General features: G+C 33.6%; 2 protein-coding genes across 2 annotated transcripts; both read right to left on the reverse strand.

Annotated features, from left to right (window-relative positions):
* Positions 1 to 751: 751 nt before the first annotated feature.
* Positions 752 to 2546, reverse strand: LOC142350335 (reticulon-3-like). The gene has a single exon (XM_075402168.1). It carries the CDS (start codon positions 2540 to 2542, stop codon positions 1661 to 1663), a length of 882 nt encoding a protein of 293 aa, XP_075258283.1. The 5' UTR covers positions 2543 to 2546; the 3' UTR covers positions 752 to 1660.
* Positions 2547 to 3531: 985 nt separating this feature from the next.
* Positions 3532 to 11703, reverse strand: LOC142350809 (caspase A-like). The gene is made up of 2 exons (XM_075402764.1): positions 10829 to 11703; positions 3532 to 4186 (listed from the first exon to the last, which is right to left on the reverse strand). Exons 1-2 carry the CDS (start codon positions 11630 to 11632, stop codon positions 3620 to 3622), a joined length of 1371 nt encoding a protein of 456 aa, XP_075258879.1. The 5' UTR covers positions 11633 to 11703; the 3' UTR covers positions 3532 to 3619.
* Positions 11704 to 15336: the final 3633 nt, after the last annotated feature.

Here is a 15336-nt window from a genome sequence, read left to right on the forward strand (position 1 = left end):
TTTATTAGTTGATTTACTGCAGTTTATCAACTGCGGAAAAGACTAATCAACTGCAGTTTAGCAGAAGTTATGCAACTGTTGTAATCGCAACGAGAGTTGATTAAAAACATTACCACACAGTTTTTATCGTCCTCTCCAAGTTATTCAACAACTCGACTCCGATCAGAGTATTATAACTACTCAACGGCAATAATAACAAGCGTGTGGTACTATTCATTAATTCATTGCGCAGCAGAATAAACCTAGCAGTGCGCTATTTTTCCCGGAAGAACACTAATTGACATTAAATTATACACTTTTTATCCTTGAAATAATTAATCCTTAGAAATATTATTTCCATTTCTTGTTCAACGATTCGTTTACGCTTCCTAATTTTCAGTCTATTTAATTTAGCGAAACAATGTTCTAATATTTCTTGAACTTTTTACTTTGAATCTTTGACTCTTAACACCCCCCCCCCCCCCCGAGCAGCTTAAAAGGCCTGTTCTCCGCCCTAACAGAATTAAATTGAAATTAAGCAATAAACGTGATATTTCCCACCAGTATCGTTCGATTTTGGTATGACCTAGATTGATTGTAGATTGTGCAGATTTAAATAATAATGTTCTTGCAACCCAGGATACATTTTTTGCATAGCCGACTCACATTTCAAAGGAGAAACATCAACCTGTTTCAAGAGTAACAGGGGAAAAGAGATCCATCAATGCACTCTTAAACATTGCAGAATAATATCAGCCTCAAGAAAACGAAATCAACACAAAATTATCTAACTTCTGCTCCTCAAGATTGGCCGTTTTTGTTAAATTAATGAAATATATTTTAAAAGTAATGAACCCAAATCTGTGATGTCTTATTTCTATGCCTCTTAGCAGATTACAGAATATTTCAAATTTTTTTTTTCAACTGTAGTTTGCATTCATTGCACCAGTGCTCTATCCGAACTGTTTCCGGCCCTTCCCCCAAATATTTGCTCTCATTAAACAGTGTGAACAAACTAATGCACCGGACTCCACTTATGATTTGAATAGTCTCATAACTTAGCCACAATATATATTCTATAAATCAATTATAGATAGCATTCTACAGGAGGAAAAGGAAACGATCCATTATATCACTCTCTACAGTCACTGCAATGTCAAAGTGATTAATACCTTAATACCTGACTGACTTTAAACTTCACACAAATGCTAATGCATCATGGATGAAACAAATTGAATGTTTACATTTGAGTGAAAATAAATGCAATTGGAGCAATATATGTCCCGAAATAATCCCGAACATTATAACGTCGACTTTCATCCGGACATTATAATCACGGCTTCCATTTTACTTCATAAAAATACGAATCGCATTAGCTTTTAAAAAATTCTGTACGCCCTTGAAACCCGAATGGTCCCCGGGAATCAAAATCATCACAAATATTGCAACCAATGAGACAAAAAATCCTAATAGTTAAAAAAACAAATAAATATTAACCAAAATTACAGGTTTTCAGTTCTGCTTCACCACTGATTTAAATGGCCAATTTCTCTGTTTACAAAAAGTTTGTCAAAAAATAGTTCTTTTTTCGTACTTCTGATCTACTGATTTCCGAAAGCCTTGTAACCCGATTATGTAGTTGATATCCTGTTCAGATTAAAACACTTCAACATGGAATGCTTCACTCAACTTTCGCCGACTGACAGCCCAGAAACTTGGATAGTGGGTTTTTCACAACAGGCGGGAGTTTCTCATAAAAGTCCTTCACTTTGGGCTGCAGTTTTGCCCACGTTTCATTCGCAATCTGGTACACTTTTGCAACAGTCATACGCAAAAATGCGTTAATCTCTTGCTGCTTCATTTCATAAATAAAAGGTCCAGTAAACGCCCCAATAAATGCCAGAAAAACGAGCGTCAAGAAATTCATAATGGCTCCCAGATAAGTGAGCATGTACATAATGACAACTACTTTCAAAGTTCGGACCGAATTTTCGAACATGATGATTCTTCGCGCGTATCTCAAACCGGATTCCAAAACTGGTCCAGCTTTCTCCGAAAATTGTGATACCTTGTCCTGGGTTATACTGATGTCATAGTCCAACCATTTTTGCAACGGATGCTCAATTGGTTTGCTGTTCAACGTGGCCTGAACTGAAGTGTAGATTTTAAGACTCCACACCGAAACCAAAAGGAGCAAGTTGAAATAAGCAAACACTGATATAAATGACATTGTGTTCAAAGATATGAGCAAGGTGGTCGTGATCAGAAACACCATCAGAGACATTTTTACATCTTCCCAGAAAATCAAGGATAAGACTGATTCTGGAATTTTGTACTGTGCCAGCATATCTCTCACTTTGATCGGCTGAACGTCAGTTTCCACTTTTTCCTCCTCAGTTGATTCCTTAACAGGAGTTACGTCACCATTCGGCACATGATTGGTTTCCTCTCGACGATTGAATTTGTCTTCGAAGGTGTCTCCAAATTGTCCCACAGTGTCTAAGCTTTCATCCTCACTGCATCCTCCCACTATTTCCGGAGGTCCTTCCATGAAGTCAGCCATTTTGAAATCTGAAAAAATGGTCCTATTCATTTTGTGGAACAGCTACTTGTTTCCTTACCCTTTGAATTGAATCTTTCATCAATATTTGATTTTAAAAAACGCCTGTAGGACTGGCTAATTAAAATTAAACCGTAATCGGGGATCAATAAAATCTGACAGAGCAGATCAGGATTAAGGAGAGAAAGATTATCGAAGCTGCATCTTTCATCTTGTCCGTGGATTTAAAAATAATCCAAATTGTTACCAAACTTATTAGTCATGTGAATCTGTGCACTATAATAGGCAACAATCGCTTCTTGACAAGAATGGTTACGAAAATTGCTTAGCGTACAGAATTATTTGAAAATTGAATGTAACTTAGCGTCTTCGTTAGCTCGATTAGCTTAATCATGTTACTTCAGCAACGCATCCCGCAATGAATGCCAAATTGGACATAAAAATGGATAGCTGAAAACTGAAGTACTAGACCACTTTAACTATGTGCTGTGCTCATACGCAAATAAAAGTTTGCATCAGGCTGCTCTAGCAGTATATGACATCATCTCTTCGAAAATTACGGAAAAGATCCCCAAAGTTATTAGGTGCCTAGAGTTACTTGCGATCATTTTCAAATTTTTTAAAAATCATTTTCAACTGTGTGCCCCCAACCCCCTGTATCGGCTACATAACGCTGTCATGTACTACTTGCGCTTTTCGTGTTATTGCGTGGTGAAATTTGAAATCCAATTTGAACTTCACAGACTATTTTGATGAAAAACTATTTGCGTGACACGAAAAATATGATCTTCAATCTGCAACAGTCCGCAAAAATTCTGTTAGGATCAATAAGAAATCGCCTTAAATTTGACTTGAGATCAAATGAGACAAAGAGCACTTGACCTCAATCCCAGCAAAACTTTAAAATCTATTTAATGGTCAAATTTCGAACTGCAAAACCTTTTTAATAGCGAAAGCGAGTGTCATAAATCAGGAATCTGGTCTGACAAAGATTTCAAAAACCTACAAAATTATTTATTAAATTTAAGCTTGAAATGTTTAATCTCAGCCAGATAGAGAAGCATCATTTATAATACAAAATTACAAATCTGGATGTACAAAATAGAACCTTTTCCTCAATGTGCTAATAACTTCAGGCAATTGCCCAAATCTGTTCACATCATCACTTTCATTGCCAGATGTCAACTTCATTGAAGACATGTAAAAGGACACTTCGGTTATCAAGTCCAACAAATGCATTCTTCTAGAATGTTCCAAAAGCAAGCCACAGAATATATTAGCGAACCAGGACCCTTTTTCTTTCAGGCCAAACACTGTGCAATTTCGTTGACATGCATAGCATACAAAGCAATCTGAGCTTTTTGGAACGGAGTCGGAGCGGTCAAGTGTCGAACCCTGCATTGAAATGCCTTGTAAATTTTGAGACTGCGAAACACAATCCCCTTTTGAATTAACATTTTCTGAGTTTTTAGGTTCCGAAATTTCCGCTTTGCTCGAATTTCGTCGATCGTCAGTGAAAACTGAATCATCATTTGCGGATAAAATGGCTGATTCGTTGATGTCCAATTTCAGTTCTGGTCGAACACCTCGAGCAGACAGGAAGAAAAATAGTTTTGGACAGCCGTTCAGATACGTGAAATCTTGCACCTGAAACAGCACAAATTTCGACTTCAACTTATCTATCTTAACTTAGGGTCTGGCAGAGAACAGTGTGATGTTGAGTGGCTGCTAATATGTACAATCACTATGTCGCTTATTTTTAACGTATTATTCAGTAATTTATGTTAATTAAAAGAAGTATTATTTAAAACAAACTATTTAAGTACATTGCCGGGGGCTAGAACTCAATATTTTGGTCAAATTTCTGCCACGATGACTTACAATTTGCAAAGCTTCTCATTTACTGGTGGTATATTCTAACAAACAATAAATTGAGCTCAAGAAGTGGCCGGAAGTTAAACTGAACCTGCGTGCAGTCCAATAATAAGACACACAATGCTGTTGTGACACTATTTACAAATTACTTCGTTTTCGACTAGACTTTGTTGATCGGATAAAGCTGTGTTCCCGCCACTTTTATCTACAACCATTGAGACAACTTTTTTTCAACGTTTGGAAATTAAGAAAAAGACTTCCTAAAATGATTGTTTCAGTAGAATATCAGGTACACATCCCAAACAAGCAGTCTAAGATTTAAACAAATTTTCCAAGACTTGTCAGAACAATCAGCACAAATTTTGTCTTGAACCTTTATCAACTTTTTTCATTTTAATTTTGTCATTCAGTAAAACAATTAGCTGCATATTGACCAACAATAATAATAAATTTGTGAAGTTTCTCATTTACTGATATATCCCAACAAAAAAGAAACAGAGCTCAAAAAAGACCCCTAATTTCAAAATTAAAATTTAAAAGCTGCAGGAGAGCCCTTAATAAGAATTATTTCGTTTTTGAGTAGCTTCAGTTGACTTTTTATCAACTTTATCACAATTTTGTGGACGCATTATTTTTGCTACTTCTTTTTTCAAATATAAATCAAAAAAGGATGATTCGTAATGCGTTTCTGCGCGTGAAATTCCAACTGATTTCATGTTATATTTAAAAACTGAGGCTGAAAGCTTTCATTCAAACAATTAACACATTCACTTACATATTTATGTAACGTACTTAGTCTGATCACTTTGTTGCTGATTTTAATTTCGCATTCCACATAAAAAAAAATAAAATTAACAACGAGAAAATATAAGTCATTAGTGTTAGTAAAAATTTGAGACTCCACTTGATGAAAACTCAACGATTTAAGCAAATAGCTATCACAATTTGAATTAAAACAGAAAAAATGAATTAAAAAATTGTTGCATCTGCATCAAAGAATATTATAATAGCTGAACCTTGAAAGAAAAACCAAATGTTTATACCAACCGGAAAACTTTTGGATTATTGAATACGTTTGAGCTCTTCCCAGTTGAGACATTTCAACTCACTTAAATTTTTCATTCAATAAAGTTAATTTAATTACGCATACTGTTTGAAAAAGAACAAAGTTCCTTAAAAAGAAGGTTAACAACTTATCCACAAAAAATGACTCGGAAGTAATTTCACATAGCCGTATGTTGTGAAACGGAGTATTCAATGTAATGTTTCAATTTTTTGTTCCGACCCACTTTAGTGGGGGAGGGACTATACTCAGCTGGTTTTTTTTTGTTCAGACAATTTTTTTTGTTCAGACAGGTTTTGAAGTTTTGTGAATATTAAACGAATTTCAGCTGTTTTTATTCACATTTATGACCAATTTTCGTCAATTTTGACCAAATTTTCGTATGTTAAAATATGTTAAAATTGTTAACTGTAGTGTTATATATTTTATCTCTAAAGATAATGAAGGTTTGCTGAATTTTTCGATCCGAGTTTTTTGGCTAGAATTTATGCTAAATTTTTCAAAATTCTGACTTTTTTTCGTCAAAAACGGGACCAGATTTGTTTTTTTTTAGCCCAGTACTAACAACTTATCCACAAAAAATGACTCGGAAGAAATTTCACATAGCCGTATGTTGTGAAACGGAGTATTCAATCTAATGTTTCAATTTTTTGTTCCGACCCACTTTAGTGGGGGAGGGACTATACTGAGCTGGTTTTTTTTGTTCAGACAATTTTGGCCGATCGATAAATTAATCGTAGAGAGTTGTGAGTGGTATCACTAGAAAGCCCGTCCAGCTTAGAATATGAATTCAAACGATTTTTTCAATTTATGCTTTTTATAAGGAGTTATCGAGGTTTTGAAGTTTTGTGAATATTAAACGGATTTCAGCTGTTTTTATTCACATTTATGACCAATTTTCGTCAATTTTGACCAAATTTTCGTATGTTAAAATATGTTTAAATTGTTAACTGTAGTGTTATATATTTTATCTCTAAAGATAATGAAGGTTTGCTGAATTTTTCGATCCGAGTTTTTTGGCTAGAATTTATGCTAAATTTTTCAAAATTCTGACTTTTCGTCAAAAACGGGAACAGATTTGTTTTTTTTAGCCCAGTTGCTTTAAATTTTCTGGAAGTAGATGCCTTAAAACTGCGGCCATACTCTTTTTGAGCTGACAAACAAGCTAGTTGTACTCCTGCTGACTTTGAGAGACCGCTGGAATTATAATTTTGCCAGTTTTTGCAAATTTAAACTCGATAATTTTATAAAATTCAATTTTATTTTTGACAAAATGAAAAATTTTTTGAGCAAATGTATCTAATTCACAACGATTTGAACAAATGAGTATTTTGTTAGACGCGCAGCAATATCTGGGCTGATCTTGATCTCACCATGGTTCCCTAAGATAAAAATTTTTTTTAGATTTTAATGGGGCGACTTTTCTTCAAAATATTTCAGCTATAAAAATGTTTTTTATGCAAATTAATAACAAGAATTTTAAATCAGTGCTCAATTAATGACAGTTCAAAATTACAAAAAACGAGGCCAAACAAGGTTATATTACGGTTTCAAAGTTGAGCTCATGGTTTTATGGCTCTGATCAATTTTTTTCGTAAAAATTTCATGAACTTCTCCAGTTTTGCTTTCATTTGTTAAATTTTTTGTAGCCCAATGACTTATTATCACCAGTAAAACACCAGTTATATTTTAGGAGGTATATATGAACCGAGAAAATTTCGGTTGTTATCTAATGTGTTATGACTTTGAATATAATTGTTTCAAGAAAATACGGGCAAATTTTTGAACACTATTTTATCTTATCTCTCAAAATCGTGCGCAGTCAAAGTAAAAACAGGCAGAAACCAATTTCCTGTGAGTTATAAATTAAAATCCGTAACGGTTTTATGTCCAACTAATGATCTCTTTGTTTTGATACTAGGCGTTTTCATTTTTTTCCTTTTTGAGCATAATTGCCTATTTTAAATCATTTTGGTTCCTTTCGAATTATCACATTACTGACAGGTCCAGTTGAAGAAAAACATAGAATAGAAAGTGCAAATTGTTGGAAAAGGGGGTATCTGGATATTTTAATTGTTTAGGTTATTTAGTTTTTGCTTTTTGAGCTGAGACAGTTATGTCGCAAAATTTCATGGTTTTTTGTTTTTGCCTCTGTTTCTTTCTTTTTGCTGTTGTACGCCATATAACTGAGAACGATATGTCTCATTTACTTCCCCATGGCGTATAACTGAACCTTGTTGAAGATATCAGTTTATAGCTGTTCGTTGTAATGACTTTCGAATTAAATTTTTTAAAAAAGAATTTTTCAAAATATATCCCTTTTTGCATTCATTTTCGTAACCATGTAACTCCATCTCGCTAATTAGGAGTCTCAACTATTTTTGTTGATTCAAACATTTTCTTTACGCTTGGTTATACGTTGTGACTGACTGCTTCGACAGTTAATTTCATAAAAAAGTTTTTGATATTTCTATACTGTTCTGGGTTCTATACGTTTTGGGTTTCTTTCTGTTGTCATGTCTACGTAGTCCTTTTATAAGGAGGACTTTCTGATGTTTACATGAAGAGAAAGTGACGGTTTACAGTTCTTGCAGGTAACCTCTTATAATCATAGTGCCTTGAACAGTGTGATCTCGTAAAATTGTTTGATGTTTTGGTTTTTTTATATATTTATTATTTTGTGAGGTCGGGACTTAGTCTCATTAATAACAGGCCCAATTCGCCTCCCGATGTATTGCAACCCAATGCATCGCTGTTTGTTGAAACCTTAGGTCTGTTATGACTATTGAAAATATTTGTTTTCAAAAACACTTAATTTTTGAGCTTCATTTTTTTTAAATAGTTTTTCGGTCGACTTGTAGCTCTGTCTCTGTAAACACAGGTCATAACCCGTTTCCATTGAGCTATAATTTAATCTCCAAAACGGTTTTAGCTTCAAACCAATTGTTTCTTGGCTTTCTTACCACTGTTACTACGAGATCTAAGAAAATATTTGAGATTTTTTTTTAATATATGAACATCTTATGGGATTTTTGTTTTCTTTTTAATTTATAACAATAATCGTAGGTACCATTGGCCTTGAAATTTTGCACAATTCAACATTGGATCATCACATGTCTCAATTGCTTTCTATGGAGTTATAAATGAACAATTCAGGGATTTCAGTTGATATCTAACGACATTAATAACGGTGAAGATAATTGTTTTCAGAAAGAATCCTATTTTTGAATTTCGCACCTTTGCTCTTTTTTGACGACTTTTTAACCAGTCGCATTGAGGACAGGTTCCATATCTTATCTACTGAAGTTAAATTGCTTCGTTTAGGTTTTATCTGATGCGAATTTGATTTAGTTATTTTTTTATTATAGACATAGAGTTTTGGTCGTAAATAATGTTTGTTGTTTGATATTTATCATGGTCCTTTCTAGTAGCCATACTATCAATCACGTTCATCGGCCCTCTAGCGGGGCATTTTTGTATTCCATTGGTTGCTTACTGAACGATATGTATGTTTTTGAAAGTTTTCTATCTCTTCATCATTTGGTAGCCAATTAAGTCAAGAAAGTGGATGAGCGGGGTCGGAACCTTAGGTGCGTACGCACATTACCGAGCCTCCTTGTAATACTTAGCTTTAAACACTACATCATTGAGATGATAAAATTTTACCCGGTACTATGCAGTTTATTGTCAAGCTATTGATTGTAAGATGATTTCTGCTGTATTTTAGGTAATCCAATAGAAAGGTCTTACAATAGAAGTGTTTAGCTTTTTTAAAGTAACTGAACAATACATTTGTAATCACAGGGTTCAATTTCTAAAAGTAACGTCAAATAAAACGAAAGCTAAGAAACATGGAGGAAAAATTCTTGTAAATCACTTACTTCCAAATTTTACAGTAAAAACAAGCCAACACCTAATTTCCGGGTATTCTTGAAAATATATTGAAATATCAAACTGAGAAAATGATCGTGTTTTCTGTCTTCCTATCAATCACAGGTCAGATTACGTTTCTTCATATCTACACAGAAAACGATTAATAGTTGTATCTTGATCGAAAGAAAACTACCGCAATCACTTTGCCATATAAACAATTTGAGTTTTTTTATCATCTAATGTCAAAACCTAAACTGGCATATTAATTGTACACTGTTCCTCAGTACTATCAGAGAATATTATTTTTGAGGACGTGCAACTTATGGATATCTCATAGCACTCTCTTGGACATAAGATACTGAAATTTGTATTCCATTTATCGATCAGTTCTGCGAAAATTTACAGGCGAGCAAACTCAGTCACACAAATGTCATTCATTCAGATGCTTTGCCTAGTTAAACTTTTTATGAAAAAGCACAACGTGTCGTATTAAAGGTTAGACAAAATTTTCACCTCTTTACATTAGAGGGTTTTACATTAATTCAACACACTTTCCCTTCTTTTCTAAAAAAAACGCTGTTTTGAGGTTGCAATTTTCTATCGCGTTATGAATGGATGCAGTCCATGTTGACCACGGATGAAATTCTAAAACATACCTCGTAATTAAAACAAATTCGGTGCGAATCTATCAAATACATTAGATTAACTTCACCATCAAGAAATATATTTTTTTATATAATTAATCTAATCTTTTTTCGATAACAAAAAAAATATTCAAGCACACTTATAGAGATAAAGCACAAGTTGTCTTGTAGACTAAACAACAATTTTCTTCAAAATCAGAACGCTAGTCAACAATCAGGCGACGTGAAAAGGTAAATAATGTTAATTGCCCTATATCTTTTTTCCTTGAGATATTGAAAATTTTTTAAAAAATCTCTTCGGGAATGGATTCTGTTTTGAAAGATCTTTTCAATGGTAGCCCTTTTGCTCTGTAAAAGATACCGCTCGGCCAAAATTGACTTCATAAAAGAACCAGGGTAGCATGAAGATCAAAACCTCCAATTTGAAGGCTGGAACAAAAAATCAAAACAAATCTTAGAAATCTAGATATTTTCTTGCTAATTTATTTGTTAGAACTTTTGTTCTTCATTTGCTAAATGCTGTATTACTTGTAAATTTTGTTAAACCTGCCAAAAATGGAGATAATGTACTGGAACTGAGCAAAGTTTTTCAGCCGACGCTTAACCAATCACGTTCTGAAGGTTTCAAGAATTCTCGTAATTTTTGTCTATTCTCATTTATTAAAAAATAGTCTTGAAGTACTCATATTTGCTCTTATTAGGCAACCTGTTAAAATTCGAGTCCCAATTTGAGTTCTTGAATTGTCATGTTAATATTATGAACATTTTATTTCATAGATCAATCACTACTCCAAAAACAAGTTTTCCGACAAAAATCAAACCCAAAAATCGTACCTTTCTTTTGATAAACGACAAACTGACAGAATGGCCGTCTACTCCGCAAACCAAATCATTTTCATCACCAAACGCCATTACAAATAAAGTAAAACTGCTGTATTTTGCTAACTCGCAACTCTTCAAATGTCGTTCAATTACGCCCGCAAATGCTGAAGCCGAAAGGTCCGTTTCCACCTCAACTTTGTAGTTTAAACTTTCAAACGTCGATTTAATCAACTCGGCGTCTTTAGAAGTTCTTGTTATTTTCAAAAAGCCGGAATAATCGCGGATGTCAATAATCAACACGTAACCACTTTTATTCTCAGTCCGTGATAAATTAATGGGATAATAGTGGAACAATTTCAAATGTTCAGAATCAATAAAATTAAAATCAATAGCATCCGTTTCGTCACTGCTTACGAAGAAATCGAGAGAGCTCAAATCAAATGAGCCCAAACTTGCACGAGCTTCGGCTAGGGTTTTAATTCCTTCGCCTTTACCCGTTTGTTGGAAATTTAACATCCGTTCGGCCAATTGAGGCATTAGCAAATTTTCGGCTATGCATTTCAGTAAAGCTGCGAACATGTTCATGTAACTTTTTCTGTCGTTAATTTTCTGGAAAGCATCGAACTTTTGAAGCAAAAGGGTTAATAATTTGTCCATTTGTTCAACACTGCTATTCGATACACCACTTACGATATTTTTCTCGGCTAAAGTGATAATTTCTTTACTGTATAAATTGATCATCAGGATTTTAGAATCTAGGAATAGTAGCGAGTTTATGTAAACTCTGATCACGTCTGTGGGTAATTTTTCAGTCATATTGGCACGATAGAACTCGGCTTCCACATGAAAAAACTGAAACAACAGAAAAACTGAAACAACAGCTTCCACATGAAAAAACTGAAACAACAGGTAAAAAAGAACAGTATCAGTTCTGTAATAATGCGGCACGCCACAGTAACAAATTTATATTCAGGTATACGACAAACAAGGAGATATTTGATATACTCAACAATTTAAATGTTAAAAAACCGTTGGGTCCATCACTCATTCCAGCTTGGGCTTTAAAAGATGCAAGAGAACACATAGCTGAACCTCTCTGTTTCTTTGTTTAACCAATTCTTAACTGAACAACGCTTTCCTAACGACCTTAAGCGTGCCCACGTGTTGCCTCTTTTCAAGAAAGATGATCCTGAAGATCCGATAAATTATCGACCAAATTCGCTTACTGGAGCTCTAGCTAAAATTTTCGAAATCCTTCTTCGAGATCAAATATTAGCTTATTTAGAGAAGAATAAGTTACTTGCAACAACACAGTTTGGATACAGCAAAAAAGTGTCAATTACAGATGCTCTTTTATATTGCACTGAAAGAGGAGCTTTTTTTAGACCTATCAAAAGCTTTTGATTCGATATCACATCCTACTTAGACTTTTAGGTTTTAGTGAACATGCAAATACAATTCTAAAACCTTATCTAGAAAACCAAGTTCAAAAAGTCAAATTCTTGAAGTATGAATCAAATTGGATAGCACTTAACCGTGGAGTACCACAAGGTACTGTGCTAGGCCCACAGCTTTTCAACATTTATGTAAATGATATGAATGATACTGATGTGAATTCTAATATAATCCAGTACGCTGATGATACTTTTATCTTTTGAGGTGGAAAAACAATTTCTGAATCAAAGTTACATCTTGAAAAAAGTATTGCTAAACTCATTCTCTTTTTCAGGAAAAATGAGTTAAATGTAAATGAAAGCGAAACCGAATTCATTATTTTTGGAGCCCCTAAAAGGAACAAAATCGAAGAAATAGTTGTTAACGGATGTACAGTTCTCAAGAAAAAAGTTGTGAAATATTTTGGAGTTCATATTGACTGTAATCTTTCTTTCGATGAAGAAATAAAAAATCTACTAAGAAAAATGGCTGTTGGCATTAAGGACATTTACGCCATCAAAAATATATTTCCAGAAAAAACTAGATCTGCTTTACTGAACGCTCTTGTTTTAAGTCATCTGGTATTACCCAATTGTTGTTGTTCTCAGGTCTTAAAAAATCACTTCGAGTTACTCTAAATAAATAACTGAACTGGGGATTAAAGGCAAGTTTCAATAGAACCAAATCTGACGGGACCACTGATCTCAAGATCAAACACAAAATCTTACCAGTAGAATACCTCATAAAGTATCGGGTTATTATATATTTTATGAAGCTTCTAAAAGCAGATCTACCAGCCTTCGATGAACTCAAGTTAGCCACCCTAAGTGCTAAAATGAATGACCGTACAAACAAGCTGTCATTTAGAGCAAACCAAAAAACTAATATAATGCAAAACCGTTTTTCAAAAAAGGCAATTGACTGGTATTACGATTTGCCTCTCACCTTGAGGCGGAATATCCCTAAAAAGCAGGCTCTCAAAACTACAATAAAAAATCATTTCTGGAATGAGTTTCTAAAAGACCCAACGGTTTCTGAATTGAATTCTAATCTCAAATCTTTCACGTTCAATCTTAATTTGACATAGTTTTAGGGCGTCGTTTAGTCTTTTATGAAATGTTAATTGGAGGATTAGCATTTTTTAAAATTTTCTCTTTTCTCGAAAATATTAATTCTAGAATTAGCATTTTTTAAAAATTTTCTCAATTATAATTCATCTCTTAATTTATCGATATTTTAACACATTGTAAATTTAATACAATTTTAAACTTTCACAATATGTGACGTTTGCTTCATTTATACTTCTTAACACTACATTGCCTTTAAACTGAGTTCTGTATTTTATACTTCATACTCAAAGGAATTAACAATGTTTTTTTAATTGCTATTAACAATGAGTAGTTTACATTATAGAATCCAGGTCTCATCAGCAGTTTCAGTAGAGTCCATTGAGGTTCTAAGAAAACTGTTCAGACTTAAATGCCGCGGTATTATCCAGTTTATTCCATTTTTCAAAATAAAAGTCATGAAAATTGTTGGTCAGACAAAAATTGTAGCTGATATATTGCATAAAAAACCAACAGTAAAATAATTGATAAAAACGTTGTATGAGATCAACTAAATCAAATTTGAATAAAACAAAATATGCGTTGGATTTTAACAGCTTTCAAAGCAAGTTAAAAAGATCTTCGACTGAGTTTCACCTACAATATCTTAGAAAAACTTTTGTATTTTCCAGTCGCATACGAAGTTCAAATGCACACAAATGGTACCCAGCTGTTTCAAATATCCTTGTTCTAAAATATGGGAAGCAAATTTAGATTTAAAAACTGGCTGTAAAAAGTTTTCTTCTGTCCTCTTACAAAAATTATATGACACGAAAATATTATTTAGCCCTGCGCAATATCAATGCAAAATCCGGTTTGTAGTTCTTAAGCATCCGTAAACAGTGCTCCCGAAAAAAAGTTCAACTAACAATCAAGTTGGATTTTTTCGGAAACGTCTTTCGAAAGTGTCGAATGAATATGAGATCAAATTGACAAAAAGCTTCAAAAAATTGTTCAATTAAACTTCTGACAATGAGCTCGTTACATCTCCAAAAAACCTCAAGGTTGATTCAACGAAAGAAATTTGGAAATGAAGAACATATTGAGCTCAATTATCACTATATATATACAAACGAAACATAACATTAACGACTAACGTCGGGCGAATGGCTCTAAACTACCGGCGAGCGGTTGGATTCGGCCGTTGAGAGCTGTTAATTAAGCTTGCTGACTGCATTTGGACATTTGATAAAAGGATGACGACCGAACAAGCAACTATTTCCAAAACAGTTTACCAAAATCACTGATATAACTTCAAAAAATCTAGGGAAAAACGTTAAGCCAGAGCTTCGTTTTTAGTTTTGCCTTTTAAAAATAAAATTTCTATTCTTTTGTCATGTCTAGTCATTCAGAGAAACAGAAAAAATCTGACATCAGCCGACCTTAAAAACACTCCAACCCTAATTTAATGCTCACGATTTCTTCTGTGTGATCAACCTCACGGAACAATGAAGACTCCCACCTAACATACCTTGAGCGTAGATCAAGGTAAACGTACTATTAGAGAAATCCTTAGGAAGTACAAAATAATTATGCATTCTTCTGTTTTGTTATTCAATGTATCGTAAGCTGAAAATTCTTTTGAAAATCGTGGCATTTGTCAAAAAGAACGTTGATGTGAAAACAAAAATACAGACTCAGTTTTGCTTAAAATCTCTAACCTTTTCAAGAAAACTATTAAGTCGAAATAATGTTTTTAAATAGTTATATTCTAGTTTATGAGATAATCGTTGAGGGCTAAAACCAAACAACACCTTATCTGCGAACAAAAGCACCTAAGTTTCATTTTTTATACACCTCAGTTTTGTAAAAACCCAACAACTAAAAACAAAATCTGAACTATTTATTACCATCAAATAACTGCCATTTTATTGAACAGCAATACTACAAGCTGACAGAATCTAACTTTCTAGCTTTCGCAGCCATATAAAGACAAGGCCAAATTTCAGAAAACAGAAGTTGTTTTTCAAAAAAATTGAA

This window comes from Convolutriloba macropyga, chromosome 12 (genome assembly GCF_964194025.1).
Source record: "Convolutriloba macropyga chromosome 12, txConMacr16.3, whole genome shotgun sequence".
Classification (NCBI taxonomy): Eukaryota; Metazoa; Xenacoelomorpha; order Acoela; family Convolutidae; genus Convolutriloba; species Convolutriloba macropyga.

Coding starts and splice junctions, on each gene's coding strand:
- LOC142350335 (XM_075402168.1), bottom strand. CDS start 2,542: ATGGCTGACTTCATGGAAGGACCTCCGGAAATAGTGGGAGGATGCAGT.
- LOC142350809 (XM_075402764.1), bottom strand. CDS start 11,632: ATGACTGAAAAATTACCCACAGACGTGATCAGAGTTTACATAAACTCG. Junction 4,187..10,828: donor TGTCGTTTATCAAAAGAAAG/GTACGATTTTTG, acceptor GTGCTGTTTCAG/GTGCAAGATTTCACGTATCT.